The sequence below is a fragment of the Scyliorhinus canicula genome, chromosome 5, assembly GCF_902713615.1.
Source record: "Scyliorhinus canicula chromosome 5, sScyCan1.1, whole genome shotgun sequence".
NCBI lineage: Eukaryota > Metazoa > Chordata > Chondrichthyes > Carcharhiniformes > Scyliorhinidae > Scyliorhinus > Scyliorhinus canicula.
The window spans coordinates 11,011,962-11,034,165 of NC_052150.1; the positions used below are offsets into that span (position 1 = coordinate 11,011,962).

General features: G+C 46.8%; 1 protein-coding gene across 3 annotated transcripts in view; it reads right to left on the bottom strand.

The window, feature by feature from the left end:
- Nucleotides 1–22,204, bottom strand: part of LOC119965596 — a 198,664-nt gene that overhangs the window by 47,032 nt on the left and 129,428 nt on the right. For 2 of the 3 annotated variants that reach the window (XM_038796380.1, XM_038796382.1), the window contains exon 10: nt 7,647–8,179. The exons of the other annotated variant lie outside the window; for it this stretch is intronic. In XM_038796380.1, the coding sequence (XP_038652308.1) occupies nt 8,164–8,179 (16 nt within the window). In that variant the 3' untranslated portion in view covers nt 7,647–8,163. Of the gene's footprint in view, nt 1–7,646; nt 8,180–22,204 lie in introns of those variants that run through there. 3 annotated transcript variants of the gene reach the window in all.

Consider the following 22,204-nt stretch of genomic DNA (forward strand, 5'->3'; position numbering starts at 1 on the left):
ACATGGGGAACACCTGGTTATTGTCCTATTAGAGTTTGCGTTGTTCTGTGGTAGTACAATTGCCAGAATTCTCCGTTTGGGAGACCTTGGGCTGAATTCTCCGATTGCCGATGCTGAAATCGCATACGGTCATTGGCCAAAGAATCCGGGCGGAATTCTCTGATAATGGGGCTATGTCTCCACGCCTGCGAGATAACGGGCGCGAATCACTCTGGACTTACCTGGAGTGTAATTCTCCGTTTTGCAGGGGGCTAGCAGGGCCCTGGAGAGTCCACGTAGCTCCGGCTGCCGATACGTGGCCCTGCACTTCTGGCCGAGAGATCCGCCAATGCGGCGGCAGCCCCGCACAACATGGCGGACCCACACAGCAGACCGGCCCCGACAATATAGCCCCCCCCCGCCCAGATTGTGCCCGCCCGCCAGTCGGTGACCCCCGATTGTGAGCCTGCCCATCCTGGAGGCCCCACCCGGTGACAGATCCTCCCGCCCCCCCCACCAGGGCGACCGCGGACTACGTCTGCTGCCGTCACTCCGAGTGCTCGCCGGGTGGAACCATGAGTGAACCACGCCGGCAGGAACTCGGCCAGTTGCCAGCGGAGGCCTCTATCAATGGCCCCCGAACAGCGCTGCGTCAGCCGCGGTCCCTGGAGAATTGCGGGAGCGGAGTCGGACCCGATCGCGGGTTTGATGCCCATTCTCCGTACTGAGCACGATTGTGGCACGGAGGCTCGGAGAATCCCGGCCCCCGTTTTTACGCCGAAATGGGGGGGGCGACGCCGTTGTACGGATGCTCCGCCCCCTGAAAAAAACAGTATAATCATTGAGTACGCCGCAGGGTCAGCCTCAGAGCGTCACCTGAGGCCCTCCCCCGATGCCCTGCCCACGATGGGCCGGCTTCCCACCAGCGTTGGTCGCGTGTGCTCACAGTGTTCAGGGATGACAGCGCCGCCACAGTCGGGAGGGGGGGGGGAGCCGATCTCCTAGTCGGGGGGGGGGGGGCTTCGGCGATGACTGGGGGGACTGGTAGGGTGGTCCGGGGGTGGCGGGGGGGTTACAGGGGCGTACTGTCTGGCAGGTCCAGACGGAGCACGCCCGGCGCCATGTTGTACGGCGAGGCCTCCACAGGCCACCGGCAATGCGCATGCGCGGCCAGGGACCCGGCAATTCTCCATCCGTACCTGCAGGTAAAGCCGGAGGGGGTGAGGGGCCGGTGCCGATTTATTCATTGTAAATCTAGACACATGCTCCAGACATAGCCTCAAAATCAGAGGATCCAGCCCTATATTCTCCCGCCTGGTTTAAGCACAAATCGGGACACAATTCCCTATCCCTCCATGGGAATTTATGTACGGTGAGGATTAGGAGAGATTCCGGAGGGAACCCGGCTGTCAGCTCGCCATTCTAAGCGGGCGGTCCAACAGCAAGGTCCTTCACCCGGCCACCCCTCTCCTCGCATTGCAAAGCAGCTCCCATCCTCCTCCCGCCCCCGCTCCCCCACCCCCGCATCCCGAATCCACACCCCCACCCCACCCCGGATTTTCTGGGGTTCCCCAAGTACGGGGGTGACCCGGCCCACCCATCCCCTAGAGACCCCCTAAATAGAGGGGCTCCTCCCAGAGACCTCCTGAATAGGGGGACCCTCTACAGTGACCTCCTAAAGAGGGGGGGGGGCCTTCCCTTTCCTGCCTCTTGAATGGCTTTAGCTAATGCTTTCCGTAGACGTCTGTTCATTTGTTTCACCATGCCTGAGCCTTGTGGGTGGTAGGGAGCGTTAAACTTTTGTTTAATCCTAAATAAGTGATATATTTCCTTGAGTACATGCTCAGTGGGATGTGTGCCCTGATCTGAATCTACCTGCAATGGTAAACCCCAGACCCCTAGTCTCCGCCCTCCGTGGGGCTAGCAGGGGCATTGCGCGATTTACGCAAGGAAGAAAGGAGGCCCGCCAACAGAGAGGCCGGCCCGCCGATCGGAGGGTCCCGATGCGCACCAGGCCACTCCGGAGGGCCTCCCCAGGGTTGGAACACCCCTCCCCCGCCCCCCGCCAAAGGCCGCGACCCCGAGCATTCCCGCAGAGTTCCAGCCAGCAGTGACCCAGGGGTGGACAACACCGGCGGGACTCTGTCGTGTCAGAGCGGCCGCTCAGTCCATCCGGGCCGGAGAATCAGCGGCCCATCCAGCGGCCCACGGCCGATTCCCTGCACCTCGGAGAATCACGCGCCGGCCTCGTGGCGCGGCTCCTCCGATTCTCCGGCCCGGCGCGGGGCTCGGAGAATCGCCCCCGACATTTCTTTCTTTAATCCTCTGTTGGGGGGCTGGAATCTTCCGCCCCGCCCTCCGCAAGATCGCCATGGGCGGGACACGGACAGGTGAAGGTCCAGTGACATCGGACGGGAATTTCCATTCACCATGCGGGCGCGGCCGGAGAATTCCGCCCGGATTCTCACCCTCAACCATCTACACACTTCCCTAGGCATTAGATGTTTTGTCTCTCGAAGTTTTAAAAACCAGATAGGTGTTATTTTGTCTTGCTTGTTAGGATCTCTCTACCCTTTTCCCTAACTTTATTTCCTATTTCATAATGCTATTTTATATCTGCATCAGCTACCATTTTATTTGATCCCCATTGTAATGAGAGATTTTACAATCCAATAAAGTATTCTCATGATATCTTTAAAACAGAAATCAAACTTCCCTGTTTCATTCCAGTCATTAACACGTCTGAGTTTTATCTTCTTTCCCTTAAATAATGTCTTATTTTTTCAATGGGTGACCCTCTAAGTTAATGTGTCTGACTTATTTTTCCAGTTTAAAATGTCCCTGCAATGGCTTGAGCTGTAGTCTTTAATTCTGCCAAATCCTTTTGTTTTAATGAAGCACAGGGGTCGAATGTGTGCTTGAGGTGGAATGGATTAATTTCTCGAGCGGCTATCAGAAAGAGTTAGTCCCATTTCTGTTGTGGGCAAATCTGGTTCAATCTCCAGAGGAGGTTCACAAGAATTATCCCTGGAATGAACAGCTTGTCCTATGAGGAGCGGTTGAGGACTCTGGGTCTGTACTTGATGGAGTTTAGAAGGATGAGGGGAGATCTGATTGAAACTTACAAGATACTGCGAGGCCTGGAGAGAGTGGACATGGAGAGGATGTTTCCACTTGTAGGAAAAACTAGAACCAGAGGACACAATCTCAGACTGAAGGGGCAATCCTTTAAAACAGAGATGAGGAGGAATTTCTTCAGCCAGAGGGTGGTGAATCTGTGGAACTCTTTGCTGCAGAAGGCTGTGGAGGCCAAATCACTGAGTGTCTTTAAGACCGGGATTGATAGGTTCTTGATTAATAAGGGAATCAGGGGCAGCACGGTGGCCTAGTGGTTAGCACAACCGCCTCACGGCGCTGAGGTCCCAGGTTCGATCCCGGCTCTGGGTCACTGTCCGTGTGGAGTTTGCACGTTCTCCCGTGTCTGCGTGGGTTTCGCCCCCACAACCCAAAAATGTGCAGAGTAGGTGGATTGGCCACGTTAAATTGCCCTTTAATTGGAAAAAATAATTGGCTAATCTAAATTTCTACTAAAAAAAAATTAAATAAGGGAATCAGGGGTTATAGGGAGAAGGGATGAGAAACATATCAGCCATGATTGAATGGCGGAGCAGACTCGATGGGCCGAGTGGCCTAATTCTGCTCCTATGTCTTATGGTCTTAAAGTACCTCTTGCCCCTTTATTAAATGTCCCTTCGGATGAGTTAATAATAATAATCTTTATTAGTGTCACAAGTAGGCTTACATTAACACTGCAATGAAGTTACTGTGAAAATCCCCTAGTCACCACATTCCGGCGCCTGTTCGGGTACACAGAGGGAGAATTCAGAATGTCCAATTCACCTAACATGCACATCTTTCGGGACTTGTGGGAGGAAACCAGAGCGCCCTGAGGAAACCCACGCAGTCACGGGGAGAACGTGCAGACTCCGCACAGACAGTGACCCATGCGGGAATCGAACCCGGCACCCTGGCGCCGTGAAGCAACAGTGCTAACCACTGTGCCACCGTGTTAGCAGCCCCACCTCTGACTTCCCTGACTGACACGTATCAAGGGCACATTTACACCGATCAATATTCCCATCTTATCTTTTTCTTCTGCTTGTTTATCCCAACGTACCTTTAGATCTCTGGGGTTGAGGGTGGGTCCCTGTCTCCCTTAGACATTGACTCATGATTTTCTTATTTTTGCCAAAATCAATAAAAAAAACATCCATATGAAACAAAAGCAACTCGCAGGTCTTACAGCTGGAACTTCTTACAGACACAACACTGCAAACTCATAATCCCTGACTCAAACTTTTTTTTTTATAAATTTAGATTACCCAATTATTTTTTCCAATTAAGGGGCAATTTAGCGTGGCCAATCCACCTATTCTGCACATTTTTGGGTTGTGGGGGCGAAACCCACGCAGACACGGGGAGAATGTGCAAACTCCACACGGACAGTGACCCAGAGCCGGGATCGAACCTGGGACCTCGGCGCCGTGAGGCAGCTGTGCTAACCACTAGGCCACCTTGCTGCCCTTATCCCTGACTCAAACCTTATGCACAGGCAGTAGTCACATTCACACTTTCATAGTTCCATGCACCCCCAGAAATATAGGGTGCACACATCAAGCAAGCACAGAGTAAACCTTAAATGATGCACAAGACGAGATTACAGGGGGTTAACAGGCCATTAGTCCCTAACACAAAACAGCACATACAGACACACAAGGAATTATTCATACGAAAAAGGATTTGTACTTCATTTCTGTTCTTTTGTGCTGTCGCCTTTTCACTCAGCGCCTGTAGGCTACAAACTTACTTTTTGCATTTGGGGAAATGTAGGGTTGCTATGGATTCAGAAGAGGCAGCAAATGTCTGAGAGAGGGCAAGGCGTGCGTGTTTGATAGGATTTGAGCAGCTCTGGCAAGGCCCTCATTTGTTGGCCTCCCTAATTGCCCCTGAACTGAATGGTTTGCTGGGACATTTCAGAGGGGAATTAAGAGTCAATCACAGTGTTGATGGTCGAGAGTCACATGTAGGTCAGGAAAACATAAGTGAACCAGATGGGTTTTGATTAAAAAAAACAATGACAGCTGTCATGGATCACTGAGGCGAGCTTTCAATTCTAGATTTTCTTTGTACAATTTAAGTTGTGCCGGCTACTGGTGAGATTTGAACCCATGACAATAGTGACTTCACCCTTCACCACTGTCTCCTCAATTGATGGTTGGAGGCTGGCAAATGAAGTTCAGTTTCTATAACCAAGTAACGTGTGTTGGACGGGAAAAGTCTAGAAGATTAGATAGCTCTTGGGAGCAGAGTTTGCTTCCTTGCATGCCTACCTACCTCAACACTGCTCTCCGCGTACCTGCGCAGCATCCTCCGTTTCTGCTCCCAACCTCGCTGCAATTTGACCTTTTAAAATGGAGCCAGAATCGACCTCCACTCTCCACCTCCCTTCTCCAAAACTCTGCCCTTGCATGATGATTTTAACGTTTGGGTTACATAGAACATAGAACATAGAACAGTACAGCACAGAACAGGCCTTTCAGCCCTCGATGTTGTGCCGAGCAATGATCACCCCACTCAAACCCACGTATCCACCCTATACCCTTAACCCAACAACCCCCCCCCCCCCCCCCTCTCTCTAACCTTATTTTTGAGGACACTACGGGCAATTTAGCATGGCTAATCCACCTAACCCGCACATCTTTGGACTGTGGGAGGAAACCGGAGCACCCGGAGGAAACCCACGCACACACGGGGAGGACGTGCAGACTCCGCACAGACAGTGACCCAGGTGGGAATCGAACCTGGGACCCTGGAGCTGTGAAGCATTTATGCTAACCACCATGCTACCGTGCTGCCCTTTCTAGCTTTCTAGGTTCTAGCTTTCAATTCCTCACACTGGCCTCGCTCCACCCTTGGAAGCTTCCTTTGACCAGTAGTCACCCCCCCCTCCTCCCTCTCCCCCCCCCCACCACACACACACACACACACACACACACACACTTCCCTCTTCTGACATCACTCTACAAATTGTTCACCAGTCCTACTGCCCAACTATTGCCAGCCATTCTTTCAGTCACTGTGTCCTTGCTCACTGAGGCCCTCTTCTTAAATTCCTCTGCATTAAATTCCTCTCCATCGTATCTATGGAGAGAGAAACAGAGTTAACGCTTCAAATCCATCTGACCCCCCCCCCCCCACCCCCCCTGCAGAGTTTTGTAGACAGGCGCTGCCAGACCTGCTGGGTTTGTTCACCATTTGCCATTTTTATTTCAGATTCCCAGTATCTGTGGTATTTTGCTTTTATACAAACTATTCCATAGCTGCTGGAAGGTACAAATGTTTTATTAAAAAAATAACCTCAAAAGATACAGTTAAGAAGAAATAGGCTTTTGCCCAGATTTGCAGAAGATTTCAGATCACAGAATCGAAGAGGCCCTTTGCCCATCGAGTCTGCACCAACACGTGAAAAAAACCTACCTCCCTAACCCCACTTGCCAGCACTTGGCCCATAGCCTTGAATGTTATCGTCCAGGTACCTTTTACAGGATGTGAGGCAACCCACCTCTACCACCCTCCCAGGCAGGGCATTCCAGACCATCACCACCCTCTGGGTAAAAGGTTTTTACCTCACATCCCCCTAAACCTCCCACCTCTCACCTTGAACGTGTCCCCTCGTGATTGACCCTTCAACTAAGGGGAGCAGCTGCTACCTTGCACCCTGTCCATGCCCCTCAGAATCTTGTACACGTTCATCAGGTCATCTGTCAGTCTTCTCTGTTCCAATTAAAACATCCCACGCCCATCCAACCTCTCTTCATAACTTAAATGTTCCATCCCAGGCAACATCCTGGTGAATCTCCTCTGCACCCCCTCCAGTGCAATCACATCCATCCTATAATGTGGTGACCAGAACTACACACAGTCCTCCAGCTGTGTCTTCACCAAAGTTCCATACAACTCCAACATGACCTCCCTTATTTTGTAATCTATGCTTCAATTGAGAAAGGCAAGTGTCCCAGATGAAGAAATCTGCTCAGTCGTACGTCAACAAAATGATCAGCACCACGGAGAGTGCCCAAGTGTATCAAATGCTAACTAAAGTTCAAAGCAGCTCCACCACATCCATATTTCTGAATTATTTGAAAACTGTTGAATAATCATGCTGTTAACAATTCTCGAACTGCTACTTTCCACAGTGGAACCAACCCATTTAGAAAATAGGACTGGTGCGCATGGGCCTGATGTCCTGCGTCATAAAGCACACAAGTGTGACATTTGAGGTAACACAATGTAAATGGATTAACACCTCTGCTAAAACAGTGGAGAACAAATTAATCATTGTACGTCATCAGTGCACAGTTGAGAATGCAGCCTTTGCTGTATTTTTTGGTACAGAGCTTTGCTGTCCCACTGAATTGATCGCACTAAAACCTGGGACAGCGGTCACAGAGGCGTAATGGAGAAAAGTCTCCCCCCCCCCCCCACCCCCCAGGCCTTTTCAGCCAAAGGGGCCGGAAATTATTGAGAACCCCTCGGGCTGTAGAGCTGACATGGAATGTGCATTGTACATATCGAGAGGATTGAGACAACTCAAGAGTGGAACATGCTGCGTGGAGAGAAGTTGAATTTTATTGCACTCTCTTGTTAATATTCAATTTTGGAATGTACCTTTACAAATCCTATCAACAAAGTATAATATTGGAGGGAGGGGAAACAATTGATTGAATCAGATGCTGAAACCTTTCTGGTCCTCATCTTTCGACCCAAGGAATGACTGCCTTTTTCTTGTTGCTCATTAACAGTCTGATAAATGCAACAGAGGCAAAATTGGGGACTTTTAACCAAAATATAATTTTGCTTGAACGAACAGGAGTGCGATTGCCCCAATCGATTATCCTTTTTTCAAAAAAAAAAGTAATTTGGGATGGATTTTCTCAGGGTGGATTCGTGCTCTTCCACAGTTACTGCCTGATGGGAAATAATTATTCTTTTATACGCACAAACTCCAAAGTACCCAGCGCTCAGTCGGATAGCTGAGTTTATATTTCTGACAAAGAAATGTGTGTTCGCTTTTATCAAATGCTTCTGATGTTACGGGTCTTGAAGTGGAGAAGCGTTGAGCTTTCAGTTCCTAGTCGCCCTGAAAAATAGAGAGAAATATAATGCCAGACCGACAAGGAAACTCTGCAAAGAGTGGCTCCATTTTTACCTCAGTTAAACAATTCAGTTTCCACAAGGTTACGCCTCATGTCTGGGCCATCTGATCACGGTAATGATCGAGTCTCTCTTCAACCCGAATCGCTATTGAAATGCTCAATCATTTTCGAGACAATTGAGTAGCTTTGGAAAATTGAACTAATCATTCTTCCTCTGTAACAGACAATTCTCCACAAACTAACTGTGTGATATCTTGCGGAAGTTGAGAGCAAAAAAAGTCACAAATTGAGTGAAGGAAACTTGAAGAAACACAATCATTCCCTTGCTCTTCTTTCCATCGGAGGCTGACTCCCAACAAAACTGCTAATTCGACGCCACGTCTCTCCTTGAAAGACATATTTTGTTCACATTTAATGAGCTGATAAATTATTGCACAAGCCACATTTCACACTGTGGCACATATGACCTTCGCAATAACGTAATAGCCACTCTCTTATCAGCGAGGCACTTTATTTAAAAACAAAAGCTCCAAAGAACAAAGTTCCTGTCTGTCTATTGGGTCCTAGAGGTATTTGCTTCCTCGCAGTGCAATTAAACCTTTGAACATTAATGAACTCCAGGCATAATTTATTTGCCGTAAGTAGTTTGAGGTCAGTAATGAGTGTTCCATTAGCTCCTAACTTTGAACTATGTTAAGCAGCTGGCAAGCTTCTGGCAGCTGCAAAAGGCAGCAAATCTAATCCCCATTAATAGAACTACAAAATACCTTGGCGTTCCAGCCAAAAATTTAATATTAATTATAGAAACTTTGTCAGAGATGGATAGCAGCAGACTGCTTCATTTCTATTTATTGAGTAAGCCTCAACTCTAACCGGCAGATTAACTGGTTCTTTAATGAGCTGAAATAAACAGGGCTCAAGGTTAGAGCTGCAGACTGAGATGATCAAATAACTCCATGGGGCACATATGGGAACAGCTAGGAGAAAGTTGCCCAAGGAGGGTAATGGGTTGGGTGGAAAGTGGAGAAGTGGCAATGAGTGAATCATTGAAGCTTCCAGCACAGAAGGAGGCCAAATTTGTGCCTGTACTGGCCCTTTGAAAAAGCAGTGGTGATTAGTCCCACGTTCCTGCTTCTTGCCCATGCGGCCCTGTTGCACAATCTCAAGGCCCTGACCAACTAACTCCCTTTTAAAATTCTTTATGGGATTGGCTTCCACCACCTCTTCGGGAAGATACCTGAATCCTGACAACTGTGTGAATGAAAACATGTCTCCTAATCCCCTCTCCAGATTTTCCGTCAGTGATTTCAAATCTATGACCCTGGTTATTGACCCAATCCAGAGAGGGAATAGCATCCTCTTGGTCAACCTCTTGGCACCTTGGAAATCTCCAGTTGGTCACCTCTTAACCTTTTCCATCCTTTCCCCATAAGCACAGGAGAATTCTCCTCAGTATTGCTCAATTATCAAAGGATCACAAGCTTCTTGTACAAAGAACTGATTTGGGGAGGCTCCGCAGCAAGATAGATTGTAAATGACCTTGTACTTTACAAGCATCTCAGCGATTGCAGCTCTAAGGGCAGCCAGTAATCTTCCTGACTGCGTACTGCGTTTGAGATGGACAATCCTGCTGAGGAAATGACCAGCGGCGAAAATTAGCACCGCCCAAACTCTCAAGATAGAAAAATTGTATTTGCATGGCACCTTTCACAACATAAGAATGTTCCTCGGTGCTTTACAGCCAATGAAGTTAATTTTGAATTGTAATCGGCATTGTAATGTTAGGAGGACAGCACGGTGGCGTAGTGGTTAGCACTGCTGCCTCACGGCGCCGAGGACCGGGGTTCGATCCCGGCCCCAGGTCACTGTCCATATGGAGTTTGAACAGCCTCCCCGTGTCTGCGTGGGTCTCACCCCCACAACTCAAAAAGATGTGCGGGCAGGTGAATTGGCCACATTAAATTGCCCCTTAATTAGAAAAAAGAATTGGCTGTTGTGTTTGGTCCTTTGTACTTTATGAAGGAAACCACCAAACACTTCTACTTGTCCAAACCAAAATCTTTTATTGAGTTTCGTGTGGTAAGATAGCAATCTGATACAGAGCACGTCATCATGGAGTCTACTAACTACTCCTCTGGAACTTGCACCCAGCACTGACCATTCACGTGTACATCTTATTACCCCCTCAATCTTCTTCTGAAGATGGCCGGATGTGTCCTCCCATATAGCGGAGTCACAAGTCACATGACCTTGGTCTGGAGACTGCATAGTGTGTCCGTACCGCCACCTGCTGGTTGGAAGCCGCACACCATCCATCTACGATATAGCCCATAGGCATATTGGGTACTCTAAATTTATTTTTTAAAACTGTTGTAATGTTAGGAACACTGGAGTTTATTTACACATGGCAAGCTCCCTCAGATAGCAATGTGATGGTGACCAGATCCTCTGTTTTTATTCTGACGCTAGTTAAGGAATAGTTATTGGAGTGAGACACCAGGAATAACTCGCCTGCTCCTCAAAACAGTAGCATAATGTATTGTACATCCACCTGAGAGGATATTGATTTAACATCTTGTCTGCAAGAAAGTACCTCTGATAGTGCAGCCCTCCCTCAGTACTGCATTGCAGTGTCAGCCCAGGTTTCTGTGCTCAAGTCTCTGGAGTGGGACTTGAATCCACAATCTTCTGACTCAGGTCAACGTGCTGCCAACTGCACATTGGCCGTTGCCAGGTCCTTCGCTCCTGCCCCTTTGCCAGGATTTTCTGTGACTTAAAAGAAATCCGGGCTGATGCATTCTGTGTCTCAAAGTTGGTGTGTCAAAAGAAAGCATGGCTGATTGATGAAGCCCTTGGAACGATTGCCTGTGGAAGGAGGTTCTGGGGCAGGAACTGAGGGAAGCGGGATTGGGAGGGGAGTGAGTGAGTGTGTGAGGGAGGGAGGGAGGGAAGGAGGAAGGAAGAAAGGAAGGAAGGAAGGAAGGAAGGAAGGAAGGAAGGAAGGAAGGAAGGAAGGAAGGAAGGAAGGAAGGAAGGAGTAGAAGGTAAAAGGGTGGGAACGAGACATGAAGAGGCAACATGTGAGCAATGGGGGTGGGGTGGGATGAGGCAGGGAATGGCAGAAGTTGCTTTGATTCATTCCAGGAATGAGGGGCTTATCTAATGAAGAAATATTGAACAATTGGGCCTATACCCAATGAAGTTTAGGAGAATGAGAGGTGATCTTATTGAAACACAGAAGATCTTGAGGGGGTTTGACAGGATGGATACCAGGCGAATGATTCCACTCTCTGAGAGACAGAACCTGGAGACACGGTTTCAGTATAAGAGGGCGGCCATTTAAGGCTGAGGTGAAGAGAAACCTTTTCTCTCAGAGGGTCATTAGTCTGTGGAATTCTCTTCCCCAGACAGCAGTGGGGACTGGGTCATTCCTCGCTGGCTTTTAAACCAGACCAAGGCAGGATAGCAGCGTGGTTCGATTCCCGTACCAGCCTCCCCGGACAGGCGCCGGAATGTGGCGACTAGGGGCTTTTCACAGTAACTTCATTGAAGCCTACTCGTGACAATAAGCGATTTTCATTTCATTTTTTCATTGAATATATTCAAGGCTGAGTTAGAAAGATTTTCGATTGACAGGGGGTTGAGAATTTTGGGGGGGTAGGAGGGCGGGGGGGGGGGGGGGGGGCTATGAGCTTGGACAGGCGAGGACAATGGTTTTGGGGGTGGAAGAAGAAGACAAACTCTGTAGCAGGAAAGAAAGGAGTGTGTCAATATTTACAGGGGAGAGGAAGAGGAATGAGGTAGCAGGGATTGAAGATGGTGGCAAAGGTGGGTAAGCAATTGTGAGCTTTCACTGAATTGCACGGGGTTATGCCAAGTCTTGATTGAGGGGACAGGGAGGAGAGTTAGAATGAGCTGAAAAAGCAGGTCTCTATTCTCAGGATGTGGAGTCAGTGGAGAAACTCAAGTGTCTTCATAAACACTAGAATTGTGGAATCTTGGGCCATGTGTGTTGGAATGTGTGAGAGAACCTGGTTCAATTGGACTTTAGCTCATTCCTCTCCCAATGTTTGAGCAGAGCAGGGCAGGGGACTGGGGGAGAACGGGTGGTTCTTTAATCTGATCACACTATCCTTCTTTCACTGCACACCTAAATGGCAGAAGAAGGGATGGACGAGACACCAGGCCTACCACATTCCTGCAGTTGTCCCAAACATACTGAAGTCTTGAATGGAGCCAAAATGAAATCAAGGACCTGGGACCCAGACAATTTTGAATGAAGGTTTCCTTCTCGCAATCCATTGATCAAGTTCCTAGTGTGGGAATTTTGAATGGATCTTTCTCAACCTGTCTTCTGTGCATGTAATCCAGCTCAGCCAGTTTGGAAAGGCAGCAACAAAGGTGCCAAAGCAACATTCCTTCCTTCAATGCCCCCCTCCCCAGCTACTCGCTGCCCCCGCCCACCACCACCACCGCCTGCACCACATAACCCTGAGACAGGAAGGCCAGTTACCTCAAACTAGCCTGAACCACCCACTCAAAAGGCAGCACCTTGCTCACCCTGGGATTTTGCAAGTGGTTGGCCAGCTTCCTGGATGGGCTCCTGCCAAATTCAGCAGCAGTAAGCAAGAGGCTGCCCCCTGTCCACCGGGAGACTGTGAGCAGGCTGTAACAGGACCCCTACTGCAGAGACTGAAAAGAGGAAGAGAGGAGTAAAGGGAGGAAGAAGAGCTGAGAAGCTTCAAAGAAACGTTTTTCTCTTGTCAGTTCTCAGAGTCAGTGTCTGGTACAACGCTGCATTCAAACCAAGTCTCCAGACCACACATCACGACATAACCACACTTCCTATTCCAATTCTTCCTTTGGCTTTTCCCATGTTGCATGTTCTTACCACAGTGCTGGTTGATCACCTTCATTTTTGGGGGGGGAGTTTGGGGGTGGGTGGTTTTACAGCCAGATGCCCATGTTGCCATTAACCCATTTATCCAGGGTTAGGACCTGGGAAATGGTTGACCAGGAGTCTCTCCCCTTCTTACTGCCAGCCAGAAATGTGTTGTAAGGATTTGCAGGATGACAGTCAACTTGTTTTGCCGCGTCGTGAACACCCCATCCTTGGATCCCGGCACAACGTATTTTCTCATTTTCCTTTAAGGGTTAGCTCTTGTTGTCCACTAATGATTCAGTTGAGAACACATACCAAACACACAGGGACATTACGGATATACGCACATGCTCGATTATTCCTTAAGCATATTGGGGCACCATCATGTCAAACATGAGCGAATGAAATATTCCTCTGGCATAGGTTGTTCTAGAACCAGTTCTAGATGGTGCAGCATGTCACTGGTATATTAATTATATTGTTAAGATGCACAGGTGAGGGAAATTGTTTAATTGAGCATGGAAACTAGGAGCAGGAGTGGACCATTCGGCCCTTCGAGCCTGTTCTGCCATTCAATAGAATCATGGCTGATCCTTGATCTCAAAGCCATATTCCCGCTTTCTCCCCATACCCCCTGATGCCATTAAAATCTCATCTATCTCTTTCTTGAATACATTCAGTGACTTGGCCTCCACAGCCTTCTGCGGTAGAGAATTCCATAGGTTCACCACCCTGTCTGAGTGAAAGAACTTTTTCCTCATCTCAGTCCTAAATGTTCAGTGTTTTTTTCAAACTTTTTTCCCGGCGTCCCACTTATACCAAATGGCTGGCCCTCGCGACCCACACCATCTTCACTTCCTACTTAGATGAGCCTGTCCTCACTTTTATGCATTTTAAATTCATATAATTGATCTTCCTCACTTATGGCGGTAAATTGTATTCAGTTCTGCATTCTTAAAACCAAGATATTGCATGGCACCAAAATAATTCTACCTTGTATATTGTAAATTTCATTCGGCAACAAACAGTTTCACACTCCTGACACTGAAATTGCTGGTTTTGTCCTATCAGAAGTTTCCAACTCAATCGTAACATTTAACTCTGAGCTCCAAAGTACCAAAAGGCTGCTTAATCGATCTGAAGATTTGAACTCCATGAACCATCCCACCTACCTAAACACAATCGCTGATCTGGGAGCGCAGTATCAACATCGATAAGGGATTTCAGTTCTAAAGAAATTTGAGAATCTTATTCCTCTCGTCAGCATTTACGCTCAAAGCAAATGTCCGAAATCAGACAATACACTCACTTACTGTGCATCAGCCATCCACGTTTTTCAGGTGCAATCTCATTTTCAATTGATTCTACAGCAAAATACTCCAATGCGCACAGACAAATGTAACGAGTTGGATTGTGAGAAAATGATGACACACTTCAAGCTCTGAAGCCATAGGCTGCCTTCACGGCAGGAAATTTGAGACTCGGGCAGAATCCACTCATCAGGGAAGCTACAGTTCTGCTGCCCCAGTCACATTCTAAACAGGATTCATTGAACATTTAAAAATGCACCTCTTTTCTAATTCTTATGTTTTCCTTTTATAAAGTGCACGTAATTTGAATTGTACAAGGCAGTACTAAGCTTTTACTCCACATCAAAAATCCTCATGCTGGCTATGTCATTGTCTGAGAGATCCTCATTGTCATATTGCCTTATACAAAATGCACGCGCACTATAAACAGAACAGAACCAGACCTGTGTGCAACGTTACACCAATGTTGATCCCATAGCCATTCCAAATATTAGATTTCATAATCAAACATTGTATTTGTGTATTGGCTAGGTATTAAATTTAACTTTATGAATGTGCACGATTTTCTTTGAACAAAATCAGTTTAGGGTAGCAAAGGTTTACTCAGAGAGAAAAAAGGATAAAAAGATCAGGCAATTGTTGGGGATCATATCTGGAGATCCCGGGGGGGGCGGCATGTGGTGCAGTGGTTAGCACTGGGACTGAGGCTCTGAGGACACGGGTTCAAATCCCGGCTCTGGGTCACTGTGCGTGTGGAGTTTGCACATTCTCCCCATGTCTGTGTGGATCCCACCTCCACAACCCAAAGATGTGCAGGTTAGGTGGATTGGCCACGTTTAATTGCCCCTTAATTGGTGAAAAAATAATTGGGAACTCCAAATTTCTTTTTTTTTAATGTTGCCGATCTATTTTTCAACACTTCGCGGGTCGCGATACCCCCCCCACTTTGAAAAACACTGGTCCCCCCGTATTCTGAGAGTGTGTCTCCTGGCTCTAGATTCCACAACCAAGGAACCGTCCTCCCTGTATCTAGTCTGTCCAGAATGTTAGAATGTTCATTCAGATCTCCTCTCATCCTTCTAAACTCTAGTGAATACAGGCCCAGTCGAACCAATCTCATAGGGAAATCCCGCCGACGCCGGTATTAGCCTTGTGAACCTCTGCTGCACTCCCTCTGTGACAAGTATTTCCCTCCCGTAGGTAGGAAGGCCTAAACTGCACACTATGATCCATTTGTGGTCTCTATAACTGCAGTAAGACACCTCTACTTCTGGATTCAAGTCCTCTTGCAATAAAGGCCAACATAGCATTTGCCTTCCTAATTTCCTGCTGCACCTGCTTCTTGCATTGGCTGGTGTACAAGAATATCACCAAATTAATATATCACCAATTAAATAATACTCTTCATTTCTGTTTTTCATACTGAAGTGTATAACTTCACATTTAGCCATATTGTACAGCATCTGCCATGTGTTTGCCCGCTCACTGAACTTGTCCAAATCACTTTGAAGCCTCCTTGTATCCGCCTCATAACTCACACCACCCAGTTTTGTATCGTCAGCAAACTTGGAAATGTTACATCTGGTCCCTCGTCCAGACCATTTTATATATGCATATATGGTGAACTGCTGATACTTAGAGCACTAATAAAGAGAGGATGCCAGGATACTGGGGTTGGAAGGTAGGAGGCGGATGTGGGTAATACAGCATTCCGTGAATAAACCTATTATCAGAAAAAGTATTCATGTCTAGGATCAAAGTAACACAGCGTGTGCAAGGAGCACCGGGAGCGTAGGCGGATAGCTGTCGTTACACCAACGGTATTAGCTTGCTCCAGATCCCACAAAAGCTGGCTTGCTTGCTGAAAACAAAAGAGGCATTCCCACTTAAGACATAAACAACATTTGAATTTTTCATCACTTGCAATTCAGTAGGAGTTATTCTGCGCACGCCGAAGGAATGCGAGATGTCATTTCAGCCTCGAAAGATAATTTACTGCAGAGGCCATTGCCAGAATAATTATGCAAATGGATACAGTGCACAATGGAAACTGCTCATTCCTCCGACTCAAAAACAAGATGTGCAGATTAGAAACAAAATACGTCTCATCTAATTCTCTGTAAATGTAGGTCATCAAATACAGAGCAATGTTTTGAGGAATGGCTTCGACCTGTTGTAAGTCCACCGAATACTGAAATGTGCCTGAATATAATTGGAGAAGCATCGCTTGCTCACAAGAGTTGAATTGACCCAGCCAGGAATGACTTTTTCTATTTGCCAGGAGTCTAACCCATGAGCACACAGCGTGTCCAATATTCTTCACGGACGAGTTGATATGTGGTTCATACTGCAGACGTCAACACCCCTGTGACTCTGAATCCTTTACAATATCCATTTCAAACATTTTCCCGGTAGCACAGACCTTGAATATTGCTGCAACGAGAGACACGTTGCTGGAGCGAATTCACCTTGCACTCATCGGGACAAATGCAGAATGACAAATTTCAAACTATGCCGTATAAATTCTTCTGGCTGTCTGACATGTGGGTATTCTCGTGTTTGTTCTGATGAGTGCAAAATGCAAAACTTCAGCGACGAGTCACTTTTTAGCGACACCCCAACCACCTTGCTGAAAGATGGTACATTCACTCTGATGGGAAATGCGTAGACCTTTTTTTAAAAGTTCACCCACAATTTTTGTGTTTTCCATTTGACTGTATTGTATTTTTGAGTGGTACAGGGGATGTTTTTGTTTTGTCAAGTTCTATTAAAACCAACATGAAAAGCCAAGAAAACAGAATAAGTATGTGCCCATTGTACCCTGTATTTCTAACTCCTCCTGTGCAGAAACACTTCAATAACGATGTATATATCCATGCATTCTACATTGATAAAGGAAACAATGATGGTATGAGGCACGAGTTGGCTATGATGGATTGGGGCAAACTACTGAAAGGGATGACTGTGGATAGACAGTGGCAAACATTCAAAGAGCGCATAGATGAACTTCAACAATTGTTAATTTCTGTCTGGTGCAAAAACAAAAAGGGAAAGGTGACCAAACCATGGCTTACAAGGAAAATTAGAGATAGCATTAGATCTGAGAAAGAAGCATACAAATCAGGCAGAAAAAATAGCAGACCTGAGGATTGGGAGCAGTTTCGAAATTCAGCAAATGAGGACAAAGGGGTTGATTAAGAAGAGAAAATAGAGTACAAGAGTAAACTTGCAGGGATCATAAAGACTGGTTGTAAAAGCTTTGATAGATATGAGAAGAGAAAAAGGTTGGCAAAGACAAATGTAGGTCCCTTACAGTCAGAAACAGTGGAATTTGTAATGGGGCACAAATAAATGGCTGACCAACTAAAGACATACATTGGTTCTGACTTCACAAAGGAGGACACAAATAATGTACCAGAAATGTTGAGGAACACATGGTTTAGTGAAAGGGAGAAACCGAAGCGAATCAGTATTAGTAGGAAAATGGGGTTGGGCAAATTGATGGGATAGCTAACGTAACCTCACTATTTAAAAAGGGAGGTAGAGAGAAAACAGGGAACCATAGAGCAGTCAGCCTGACGTTGGTAGTGGGGAAAATTCTAGTGTCCATTGTAAAAGATTTAATAGCAGAGCACTTGGAAAACAATGACAGGATCGGACAGAGTCAGCATGGATTTACGAAAGGGGAATCATGCTTGACAAATCGGCTGCAATTCTTCAATAATGTAACTGTCGAGTTGATGAGGGGCAGCCAATGGACGAGGTTTATTTGGTCTTTCAGAAGGCTTTCGACAAAATTCAAAGTGCATGGGACTGGGGGTAATGTATTGAGATGGATAGAAAACTGGTCGGCAGGCAGGAAGAGTAGGCATAGACAGGTCTTTTTCCAAGTGGCAAGCAGTAGCTTGTGGGTACCGTAGGGATCGGCGTAGGACCCCGGCTATTCATTATATATATTAAGAGTTTAGGTGAGGGAATTAAATGCAGTATCTCCAAATTTGCAAATGACTCAAAGCTGGGAGGGAGGGTGAGCTGTGAGGAGGATGCAGGGATGATTCAGCGTGATTTGGACAAAAGAGTGACAAAAGCATGGCAGGTGCAGTATAATGTCGACAAATGTGAGGTTGTCCACTTTGGTAGCAAAAACAGGAAGGCAGATTATTGTCTGAATTGCTATAAATTCAGAGAGGGGAATGTGCAATGAGACCTAGGTGTGCTTGTACACCAGTCATTGAAAGTAAGCATGCAGGTACAGCAGGTAGTGAAGAAGGCAAATGGTATGTGGGCCTTCATAGCGAAAGGATTCAAGTACAGGAGCAGGGATGTGTTGCTGCATTTATACAGGGCCTTGGTGAGGCCACACCTGTGCAGTTTTGGTCTCCTTATCTGAGGATGTATGTACTTGCTCTAAATGTTTCCCAGATAGATTTCTGGGTTGGCTGGGCTGACATATGAGGAGAGATTGAGTCGGTTAGGATTATATTCTCTGGAGTTTGGAAGAAAGAGCAGGGATCTCATAGAAGGCTATAAAATTCTAACAGGACGGGACAGGGTCGATGCAGGAAGGATGTTCCCGATGGTGGGGGTGTCCAGAACCAGGGATCAGAGACTAAGGATATGAGGTAATCCAGTAGGACTAAGATGAGGAGAAATTTCTTCACCAAGAAAGTTGTGAGCCCGTGGAATTCACTATCACGGAAAACAGTTGAGGCCAATATCTATGTTTCCAAGAAGAAGTTAGATGTAGCTCTCGAGGATAAAGGCATCAAAGGCTACGGGAAGGAAACAGGATACTGAGTTGGATGATCGGCCATGATCATATTGAATGACGGGGCAGACTCAAAGGGCTGAATGGCCTACTCCTGACTCTATTTTCTATGTTTCTGTACAAGTACATCCTTGAACCTCAATTATTGGTTCAAAACATGGAAGCTAGACAGAGAATGTCTGAAATTACTCCTAAGTTCAGATGTTAACTCAGGGTCAAAAGCTTTTGGGTTCAAGATTGACTCAAGGACTTGCAGCAAGTAACTCACCTCCTGACCCCCCCCCCCCCCCCCCCCACCCCCCCCCCCCCCCCCCCCCCCACCCCCCAAGCTTCTCCATCAACTACAAGGCACAAATCAGGAGTGTGATGGGAGACTCTCCACTTGCCTGGATGAGCGCAGCTCCAACAACACTGAAGAAACTCAACACCATCCAGGACAAAGCAACCCCGCTTAATTGGCACCCCGTCCACCATCTTAAATGTTCACTTGCTCTATCGCTGGCGAACAGTGACAGCAGTGTGCACCATCGACAAGATGCACTGCAGCAACTCGTTAAACCTCCACGGACAACACCTTCCAAAGCTGAAACCTCTGCCATCTAGAAGGACAAGGGCAGCAGACACATGGGAACATCACCACCTGCGAGTTGACCTCCAAGCCACTCAACAACCTGACTTGGAAAAGGCTCGATGGGGCGAGTGGCCTACTCCCACTCCTACTTTCTATGTTTCTAAGCCAATGCCTCATTCTCATGCTAAAGAACGCGTAAAATAATCCCTGACACTATCCAAAGAACAGACAATGTATTTTATTGTCCAGGTCAACATTTATCCCTCATCTAACATCCATTGAGACAGGTTAATCAGCCATTTATCACTGTGCCAACTGGCTGCGATGTTTAGCTAACTACATAACAGTGATTGAACTTTGAAAGTAATTCATTGGTTTCGAGGCACTTTGGAAAATCCTGAAGGCAGAACTCTCTGAAGGCCAGAACCATCTGTTTCAATTCTTTCTCAAGAAAACTTGGCTTCAACATTGTTCGCTTCAGATAAAAGAATAGACCCAGGCATTAAAGTCGGTGCAGATGTGATTTCGCACAACAGCAACCTCCATGACACCGTGCAATCCAACTCAATTACAATGACTCTCCAAGGGAGAGGTGCACTGTCATAGCACCAAAGTGGCAAAACAGCAATTAGTTTCAAATCAACCATTCGACTAACAATTAATGATAATCTCATGCACAGATTCTGCAAGCCTGCCAACTCATCTCTACTCTTGGATCCATGTTTTTTTTTTGCAAACCATTAAAACTAGCAGCTGCCTCACAAGGTCAGTATTTGTGTTGCCAATCCTTCTGGCTCGAACACTCCCCGATAGTTTTGAAGGCAATAACGCCCTTAGAGGAAAGTAAAGTATGTTCATCAGTAAGTACTGTAGCAAAGCGAAGCACTCTCACATCAAGGAAAATGGAAACTTGATTAATGTCTAGCTGATGAGGCATAATCTATGTGGCGTATGGCAAAGCAGTACTCAGTATCAAAAGACGACTTTTTAAGTAGGGTTTTCCAATGCTTTCAATTTATTGTGTCATTTTTTTAAAAAGTTCACAATATGCTAAATTAATATTAGAAATCATAAGAGACTCTTGTACAACTGTATTCACATTACAGGTTTCTGGCAAGACAGATTAAGCAAAAATAGTTATTTTTAAAATGTAAAAACATGAACACGTCAAATTTTGAAACAGGAAAGGGCACAAAACGTACGCTTCATAATTCCTAATTTCCTGGTATATCAGTACTCACATTTTAAAATCAGGTTTTAAAGACCCAAAATGCAAGACCACAAGATCGGAAAGAGTAAAAGAGGAAAGAAGGCAAATCCTGAAGTTGCGATGAGGTTCATAGAATTTACAGTGCAGAAGGAGGTCATTCGGCCCATCGAGCCGGCACTGGCCCTTGGAAAGAGCATCCCACCCGAGCCCACACCTCCACCCCATCCTCGTAACCCAGGTCCCTGCCACGGTGAAGCAACAGTGCTAACCACTGTGCTACAGTGCCGCCCAGGTTGTGCCACGGTTAAATGCAGGAAGCTTTAAATTCAGAGCAGAGGAAAAGACTGAGGATTGATCAAGTGAGATTGAGTTAAATTTAGATGTTGCATGACAAGTCTTGGGATGAAATTTAACTTGGGGTTGGTGGTGGTGGGGGAGGATGACGGTGGGGGTCTTCAGTGAAAGCGGCCAGGAAAGGTGGCCTCAAAGCCGTTGAAGCCATCCTATCCAGATTGAGTTTCCCCATCCCTTCCACTTAGCAGGAGAAGCAACAGAGACATGAGGACCTTAAGACCATAAGATATAGGAGTAGAATTAGGCCATTTGGCCCATCGAGCATGCTCCGCCATTCAATCATGGCTGACGTGTTTCTCATCCCCATTCTCCTGCCTTCTTCCCATAACCCCTCATCCCCTTATTGACCAAGAACACCAGATTAGTCCCTGAGGTGCTGTTGCCGACAGGGTTACGGACCATGTGCTGGAAGGTAGAATTCGGCAGATCTTTCTTAAAACATAAGAACTAGGAGCAGGAGTCGGCAATTTAGCCTCTCGAGCCAGCTCCATCGTTCAATACGATCGTGGCTGATCTCATCTTGGCCTCAACTCCTCCGTCCTGAGCATTGACTAGAATCTGGAATGTGCTGCCTGAGACTGGGGCAGAGGCAAATTCAATCAAATCATTCAAAAAACAATCCGAGTCTGTAAAGGAAAGAAAAACCTGCAAAGGGCAACAGGGAAAGGGCAGCAAGTGGGGCAAGTGAGTGGCAGAGATATCTAGCATGGATGCAAGGGGCTGATGGGTCTCCTCCAGAGCTGGAGTTACTCTATCATTCTATAAAATCACAGAGGACAAAAGGAAGAGCCCTGGCAGAATTTTCACTGCTTCGATTTACGCGCACGCTGGGGGTGCCAGGAGTGTGCAGAGCATTAATGATGGCATGGGAAAGACAGAGGAACCTCCAAGGATTTCAGATCAAGACGGAACGA